Here is a 9,002-nt window from a genome sequence, read left to right on the forward strand (position 1 = left end):
CAGTCAGCCAGGCTTCCTGTGGTTCTGGATGATGTCCGTATTGTTTTTCTGAGGTATTAATCAATTGTTGTGAGCGGCATCAATTTCCCGATGTTTATCTCTGCCGCCATCTTAGTTTCTCCCTTTTAGTTGTATTTTTGAAGTGGTTGTGCCAGGCAGCAATCTCCGGTGTTTACCTATGCTGCCATCTTGGTTTCTCCACTTATCTATTTTTTAACTTATTTATTTGGTTAATCTTCACCCAAGGATATTTTTTCCATTGATTTTTTCATTGATTTTCAAAATGCACCCTGACAAGGGCTGGGAAGGAATCTGCAACCCAGGGACCCATCCTGAACTGGGAAACGAACTTGTGACCCTTTGTTGTTAGCGCTGACACTCTACCACTGAGCCATACTGGCCAGGGCAAGAGTCATTATTTAGATTTTGAAAACTTTTTACTCATAATTTTCTTGGTGTAGTTTTGAATATTTGTTTATATGTTTTATTTTAGCTTATAAACTTTTAATTTTTATTTTCATTATCAATAATTGTACTGAAAGTCATAGTTAACATTTATAAAGCATTAACTATTTCCTAGACAGTGAGCTAAGAGCTTGGGCTTAGAAGCCAGCTTGGGTTTGAATTCTGGTTTACCAATTACAGCTTTGTGGGCAAGTTACATAACATATTCATGTTTTAGTTTCCTCATTTGTAAATGAAATTAGTAAATAAAATAAGGCATGTAGACTAATGCTTGGCACAAAGTAAGACTTTATTTAAACCTTATAATTCTATGAAATAATACTATTAGCTTTACTCATAGATTGGGATTATTTATTATGAAAAATACATATGCCTATGCAATATATGTATGTGTATATGTTATGTACTCAGATACATTCACACACAGACACATTATCCACACAGATATATTAACACACATTTCTACATATATATGTGGCTTGGCAATTAAGTCACACGGTACACTCTCAATTTTCTTGGCTAAAGTATTCCTATATATTTAGAGAATTTATTATTTTTTGCTCAGCCCACTTTACGTTCACTTCTGATTTTGAACCTGGAGACAGACATCATGGATTTTAATTCTAACTCACTGAGAAGCTGTAATATGGTATCTGAATCTTTGTATTTGGCAGTATATATCCTCTGAAGGAAGTAAGATCATTGCAGAAACTATGTGGGAAGAAAAGAGAAGCAGGCCTAGTGGTGGCAGATTGCAGAAAATACCATAAACAATACATTTCATTTAAGGAAGAACTCCCCTGATTGATAGCCCTGTCTATACATAAGCTAAGGAATGTGGAAAAATCAGTAGAGCACATTATGGCAGCTAGTCATATTTTAGAAGCACACAATTTTATCTATTTTGTCATGTGTGAAATTGAAATGTTTTTGTTATTTCCCCCCTGTAACAGTGGAATTGGAATCATGTAGCCCAGTTTCCTTAAGGCAAATCCAACAATAGGTACTGAATAAGTGAAATAATAAAAGAGAGGAAAATAACAATTTAGCAAATACAGGTTATTTTTCTCTGGCGAATGTAGGCTTCTGAATGAGTTGGAAGATGAATGATTAACTTTTTTTCTTGTTTCAGTTCAGGTGTGCATTTCTTAGTGGGACTATCTTGCCAGGCTGGGTGCAACTACACCAATTAGTGCTCAACAGAGGAAATAATGATTTCTGTTTTAATGCAGAAAGAAAAACTGCCTGAGAGATTAAGTTGTCCAAGAGATTCACAAATACGGCCATGTGTTCTGTTTTTTTTTTTTTTTCCTGATTATTTAAAAGATTTATAAAGGACTTTCAGCCATACACAGTTTCTACCTTATATACTCACATTAGAATTTAGCTGCTTCCTGTGATGGTTGCTTGGAATGCTGGGCTGGTGTGTGCCTGGGGTTTGGGTTGGGGTGTATTTCAGGTAGATGCTATCCCTTGCACTAGCCTCTTGTCTAGTAAATCATAGGTGGAGCAGCAGATGCAGGTAGGCTTTTGTGATATTGGAGTCTGTTTTGCTTATGTTTATGTTCTATCATTAGTTTGGGGTTTAAGTTATTTCATGTATTGCCTGCTAAGTTCTAGTGCCCTGAATAAGACTTGGATAAGTGATATGTATGTTGTTAATAGTTCATTGGCAGAGTGAGCATAAAACCTCCCAGTGTGGATGGATGAACTGGCTTATTGCCATTTAGTCAGCTTGTTTTGGAACAAATTCAGTTACTAGTAAATCTGTCCCTTTTTCCCCCCTTAATAAGGTTAAAATGGGCTTGCTGGTGGATTTGACAAATACTTCGAGGTTCTATGACAGAAACGACATAGAAAAAGAAGGAATCAAATATATAAAACTTCAGTGTAAAGGGTAAGTCATATATTAGGTTTCTTCAATATTGAAACCTTTTGCTGAAATGTGTAATTTCTTTTTTAAAAAAAGTGTTTTCATATTGCTAGACATGGTGAGTGCCCTACAACTGAGAATACCGAGACATTCATTCGTCTGTGTGAGCGGTTTAATGAAAGAAGCCCACCTGAACTTATAGGTATGTTTGACTTGACTTTACCACTGTTGAATAGTTTATTTGTAATTGGGTTTTCATTCTCTGTTTTGCAAGTGAGTTGATGTGAAGGTATGCTTTCCTTTTAAAGTAATCGCCAGTTAAGTAAAAGACTAAATTTTGCAGGCTATAAAATAATTGAATTTTTGTAGTTTTAATATTTTTCAAGATAAAGCCCTAATTACCCCTCTTCGCATGTACTGTTGGGAAACTCTAAACACTACATATTTATTTTTGATAATTGTGCATTTCATACCATATGTATTATACTGAATTTTTTTCCATTCAGTATCTGAGAGTGAACCATGCTGATATATGTATGTAACAATGAAAACATGATTTTTAAAAGATGAAACACAAGTAGTCAAGAAACATGATTTTTTTTTGGTTCTCATTTGTTAATAAAAGATACGAATTAAAATATATGTTGTGCCCTGATCGGTTTGGCTCAGTGGATAGAGCGTCGGCCTATGGACTCAAGGGTCCCAGGTTCGATTCCAGTCAAGGGCATGTACCTTGGTTGTGGGCACATCCCCAGTAGGGGATGTGCGAGAGGCAGCTAATCGATGCTTCTCTCTCACTGATGTTTCTAACTCTCTATCCCTCTCCCTTCCTCTCTGTAAAAAAATCAATAAAATATATTTTAAAAAAATATATGTTGTTACTGTTCCCCATTAAATTGGCAAAGATCTAAAAAATTATAAAGAACTGGATAAAATGGGTGCACTCATATATTGTTAATTAGACTGTTTATTGGCACACCCTTTCTGGAGGAACAATTTGATGAAGTTTCTCAATATCATCTAAGACTTTATTTTAAGGAAGTCAGATATGAATACAAAGATTTATGAGAAAGGAATTTCATCACAGCTTTGTTTGTAATAAAAAAACTGGAAGCAGCTTGCATATCTCTTAAAAGCAGTCATTTACGTTGTACAGTATGCACCTGCTATTTAACAGAAGAACAATAATATGGGAATATATGACATAGCATTGTGATATGTGTGTTTACATAATACACACACATGAATATGTGCAACAAGTACACATACATGCACATATATTTAGGTATATGACTAGAAGATATATAGCCTAAAGTAACACTGAGGCCTTTATTTGAATGATTAGAAACAACTGTTTTCTCATTTGAGAGCAGCCATTATAACAGTATATGCTGAATATACTTGAAGAATTCAAAGGAGGGCAGTCAAGAAGTCTTAGCCCTTGGAATCAGATGTCATGATTTCAGAATTAACACATTTAGAAAAAGAAGTAAATCCTTACTATAAATTGTCAAGTTGAATTCTTGGGAGAACTGATAGGAAACATTTCTATATTGAGTATTTTACAGGTTATAAAAATTATAGAACTCTGCTACAATATATATTATATATGTTTTATATCATGGGTAGTGGTTCTGTTCATGTGGATTGAAGTGGAAGCCTTTGCTTTGGGCCTACCAAGTTTTGGAGCACAGGTTATGTTGGCAATTATTTATGATAGTAATGCTCTGAAGACAAAACGAGCTGGTTGCTGGTAACACCTTTTGAAATAAAAGGTAGTAAAGAATCAATTTAAGTGTCCCTGGGACCTGAAAGTATTGGCCTGCTTTTACAATATTTTAATTGTGTTTTAGGATCTGTGATGGAATTTTCATTAGCCTTGCACACATTCTTACTGCAGCATACTTGTGAACAACTGTGAACATCTGTGACATGGGAAAATTAAACTTACTTATTTTTTTCAGTTTTTTTTATTTGAAGAAAAATGATCTTAAATATAATAGTTACATGCAATAAACATTAATAGCTCAAGAAAAATGATTTTAAATATGCTACATGCAATAAACACCAATTATTTGAGAAAAATGGTCTTACATATAATATTACATGCAATAAACATTAACATTTCAAGGATAAAAGGATTTTAAGTATAATAATATTACCAAAACTGTACTAACATAGTATGATATCACAAAAATTGTAGGAAATATTAAAAATCTGCAAATAACAGGATTACTTTTGTTATATTCTAGTATATTTTTCCCCCCTCTGGTTCTATTTTTGCTCATCAGTTTATGTTGTTCATTATATGCCACCAATGAGTGAGATCAGATAATATTTATCTTTCTCTGACTGGCTTATTTTGCTTAGCATGATGCTCTCCAGGTCCATCCATGCTATTGCAAATGGTAAGAGTTCCTTCTTTTTTACTGCAGCATAGTATTCCATTGTGTAGATGTACCACAGTTTTTTAATCCACTCATCTGCTGATGGGCACAAGGCTGTTTCCAAATCTTAGCTATGATAAATTGTGCTGCTATGAACATAGGGGTGCATATATTCTTTCTGATTGGTGTTTCTCATTTATTGGGATATATTCCTAGAAGTGAGATTGTTGGGACAAATGGGAGTTCCATTTTTAATTTTTTTGAGAAAACTCCATACTTTTGTGAATGACTGAGAAGAAGGTATATCCTGCTGCATTGGGGTGAAATGTTCTATAAATGTCTTAAATCCATCTGATCCATTGTGTCCTTTAGAATCTCTGTTTCCTTGTTAAAGTTTTTGTCTGGAAGATCTGTCAATGTGCGTCATATGTACTGGTTGGTCGGACAGTCGGATGGTTGGTCACTTAGCCTTTTATATATATAGATTGCTTCCTCCTAGGCCAGAGGGAGCCCCTTTAAGCTGGTTTCTGTATCCTTTTGATATCATCCCATTGATGGTTTCCTTATTTTCTAGCACAAGATGTTTTCTAGATGTGGAATCAGTTATTTCTTTAAGGGGCCTGGTTTTTGAGTTCTTTTTAGTGGAAAATAGTACTTAGAGACAGTCTGGGTGTTAGACAGCTTTTAAGCTAACATTTTTGCAGGTAAACATATGAATATTCACACCAAGTGGGACAAATAGATTAAGTAATGTCACATCAGTTCAGGTTAAGTTTTGTCCCCAATTTACCAAAAATCTTATTTTTTTAGAGCTGTTTTGAAATTATAATAACAAATGAGATTATGTAACTATAGTGCACTTGTTTGCATGTACAGGAATAAAAATAGTTACTTTTAGAATAAGAAATTTGTGAGCTGGAGAAATTAAAAAATTTGTTTTGTGTTAAAAGTGAAGCACCCAATTTCTTGGTAAAAGGTAGACTATGCATAATAGATATAGAACTTAATTAATGCCTGTAATTTTCATGTTTCTAATTATAAATACATGTGACAGCTTTGAATATGTATTTTCATGAGTAGCACACGGTTATTTTTATAAAAATCTTATTAAGTAAAAGTGAGATAACTTGACACATTACAAGTTCTTAATTATTTGTTTCTTTTTAATGTTTTCATTTTTGTTGCTCATTTGGATCAGGTCTCAACTTCAACTATTGACACTTTGTACTGGATAATGCTTTATTTTGGGGGACTCTCCTGTGCATTGTAGGCTGTTTAACAGAATCCCGGGCCTTATACCCTGCTAGTTGTGACAATTAAAAATGTCTCCTGATATTGACAGGTGTTCTTGGATGGGGTGGGGGATGGAGCAAAAGTACTTCCAGTGGAAAACCACTGATTTAGACTGATCAGATAAGTTTTTGATCCAAAAAAAAAAATAATTTACAGTATCTTACTGTTGAGATAGAAAGGAAATTGTGTATATTGAGATCAGGCTTTATTTAAAGATATATTGCCATTAGCCCTTTGTAAGTCACCTCTTTCTAATTTATACTTATATATTCAGTACATATATTTTATCTTTTTCTCCTTTTGTTGGGGAGATTGTTTCTTCTCTTGATTTGATTTCAAAAAACACAGTTTTCCCTTAATGTGTAGATTAGTGTTAATAATTTTGGAAATGCTCTATGCATTTATTTCATTCTTTTTTTTTAAAAATATATTTTTATTGATTTTAGAGAGGAAGGGAGAGGGATAGAGAGATAGAACATCAATGATGAGAATCACTGATCGGCTGCCTCCTGCACGCCCCCTACTGGGGATCGAGCCCACAACCCAGGCATGTGCCCTTGGCCGGAATCAAACCTGGGACCCTTCAGTCCGCAGGCCGACGCTCCATCCACTGAACCAGACTGGCCAGTGCTATTTCATTATTCTTAGCTTACCTAGAAAATGAAGACAAATTGAATAAGAAATTAATTTGTAATAGTTAACAGTGAGCTAATCTTTAGATTTTAAACCATGCTTTTTACTTGCCACTAGATCAGGTGTGGGCAAACTTTTTGACTCGAGGGCCACAATGGGTTCTTAAACTGGACCGGAGGGCCGGAACAAAAGCATGGATGGAGTGTTTGTGTGAACTAATATAAATTCAAAGTAAACATCATTACATAAAAGGGTTCGGTCTTTTTTTTTTTTTTTTAGTTTTATTCATTTCAAATGGGCCGGATCCGGGCCATGGGCCGTAATTTGCCCACGGCTGCACTAGATGGACCTGTTCTCATAATGAATTGAGGAAAACAGAAATCTTTTCTTTTTTAAAATCCTCAACCGAGGATGTTTTCATTGACTTGTAGGGAGAGATAGGAAGAGAGAGAGAGAGAGAGAGAGAGAGAGAGAGAGAGAGAGAGAGAGAGAAACATCAATGTGAGAGAGAAACATCCGTCAATTGCCTCCCCTACATGCCTGACTAGGAAATTGAACCTGCAACCTTTTGTTGCATGGGACAATGCTCCAAGCAACTGAGCCACCCGGCCCAGGCTAAAATCTTTCCTTTTTAACATTGAAGACATATCAGACTAAGCTTGTAGGATACTCAAATAATGGAATTATTTTACATTACATGCATAATCTTCCTTTTGCATGGGGGGGGTAGAGATTTGTCAGTAACACTAAAACTTTATGTATTTTCACAACAAAGAATATTAAAAGAGCAGTTGTACTTTCTTAAATTATATATTGTCCCATGACTTAATCATTTAATTGGCAATTATTTTTATATTTCCTGTTCATAAAAAACATTTAATTTTGCTTGAGTAAAACTTAGGTGCAAAAATAGTAGTGGTTTAGGTGATAACATACCTCAAGTTAGAATGTTTGCTGCTTAATTGGTCTGAAATATAAAGCAGAAGGGAAATTTACATGTTGGGTTAAGATACATATTGAATAAAAGCCTGTTTGCAGCTAATGTTATTGTAACTTTTTTGAATTCTCCCTTCTTACAAAGCAGTGGAGGATGATGGAATTTATAGAATTTCATTATTATAGCCATGTACTTCTTAAGTGGTTCTTTTTCTATTTAGGACTTACCTCTTTTTCCCTTCAGAAACTTCATTTCAGTTGTGACCTTGTTCTCTATATTGTTAACCTCTGTGATTTAACTAGGTCCTTTCAGCTTGTAAACATATTTAAGCCTCTCATGTTAAACTAGAGGCCCGGTGCGCAAAAATTCATGCACTGGAGTGGGGGGGGGGGGCGTGAGAAGGGCCACTCAGGCTTCCCTGCCCCTCTCACAGTCCAGGAGTTCTCAGGGGATGTCCTACTGATGGCTTAGGCCTGCTTCTCTGTGGGAGGCAACTGGGCCAAACGGGAAGGCACCACCCCCATCACCCTGCTGCTGCTGCTGCTGCTGCCAGCCGCCACAGTTGCCTGCCCTCGGCCCTTGGCCCTCGCAGCCATCGTGGCTTTGTCTGGAAGGACGATCGGCTGTCTGGTCTAAATACCATATTATGCTTTTATTATTATAGATACTACTATTTCTGCAAAAAAGCCCCTCCAAAGCCCCCCCCCCCACCTCCCCAAACTATACCTTTCTTTCTGTTGTATATTTTTCCTCCTGACTTTTTGAAAGATTGATACTTTATTCTTATTCACTTTCTTGCAATCTGGAGTCCTGCCTCTGCACTCTTAAATCACGGCTTTCAGTTCTAAGCATTATGTGACATTTAAACAACCAAGCTCTAATGTCTCGAATCTTCCTTTTTTCTTTGTTTTCTGACACAACCATCTTTGTTTATGGTTGCTCCCCATCCCCCACTTATTCTTGAAAGGTTGGTTTTCCTCATATTTAATCCTTAATTTTCTTCTCTTATTTTATACTAGAGGCCCAGTTCATGAAATTCATGCACTGGGGGAGGTGTCCCTCAGCCCAGCCTGCACCCTCTTCAATCTGGGACCTTTATGGGATCGGGCCTAAACCGGCAGTCGGACATTCCTTTCACAATCCAGGACTGCCGGCTCCTAACTGCTTGCCTGCTTGCCTGCCTGATTGCCCCTAACCGCTTCTGCCTGCCAGCCTGATCACCCCCTAACTGCTCCCCTGCCGGCCTGATTAACACCTAACTGCTCCCCTGCCAGCCTGATCTCGCCCCCAACTGCCTTCCCCTGCCAGCCTGATCTCACTTCCAATTTCCCTCCCCTGTCGGCCTGGTTGCCCCCAACTGCCTTCCCCTGCCAGCCTGGTTGCCTCTAACTGCCCTCCGCTGCAAGTCTGGTTC

At 36.6% G+C, this 9,002-nt stretch overlaps 1 protein-coding gene across 3 annotated transcripts in view; it reads left to right on the forward strand.

The window, feature by feature from the left end:
• Positions 1 to 9,002, forward strand: part of RNGTT (RNA guanylyltransferase and 5'-phosphatase) — a 200,339-nt gene that overhangs the window by 14,837 nt on the left and 176,500 nt on the right. For 2 of the 3 annotated variants that reach the window (XM_006778272.2, XM_006778271.2), the window contains exons 3-4: positions 2,259 to 2,362; positions 2,452 to 2,540. In XM_006778272.2, coding sequence (XP_006778335.1) covers positions 2,259 to 2,362; positions 2,452 to 2,540 — 193 coding nt within the window. Of the gene's footprint in view, positions 1 to 2,258; positions 2,363 to 2,451; positions 2,541 to 4,708; positions 4,747 to 9,002 lie in introns of those variants that run through there. The other variant, XM_015557684.1, reaches the window with a different exon arrangement.

Source organism: Myotis davidii, unplaced genomic scaffold, assembly GCF_000327345.1.
Source record: "Myotis davidii unplaced genomic scaffold, ASM32734v1 scaffold269, whole genome shotgun sequence".
NCBI classification, from domain to species: domain Eukaryota; kingdom Metazoa; phylum Chordata; class Mammalia; order Chiroptera; family Vespertilionidae; genus Myotis; species Myotis davidii.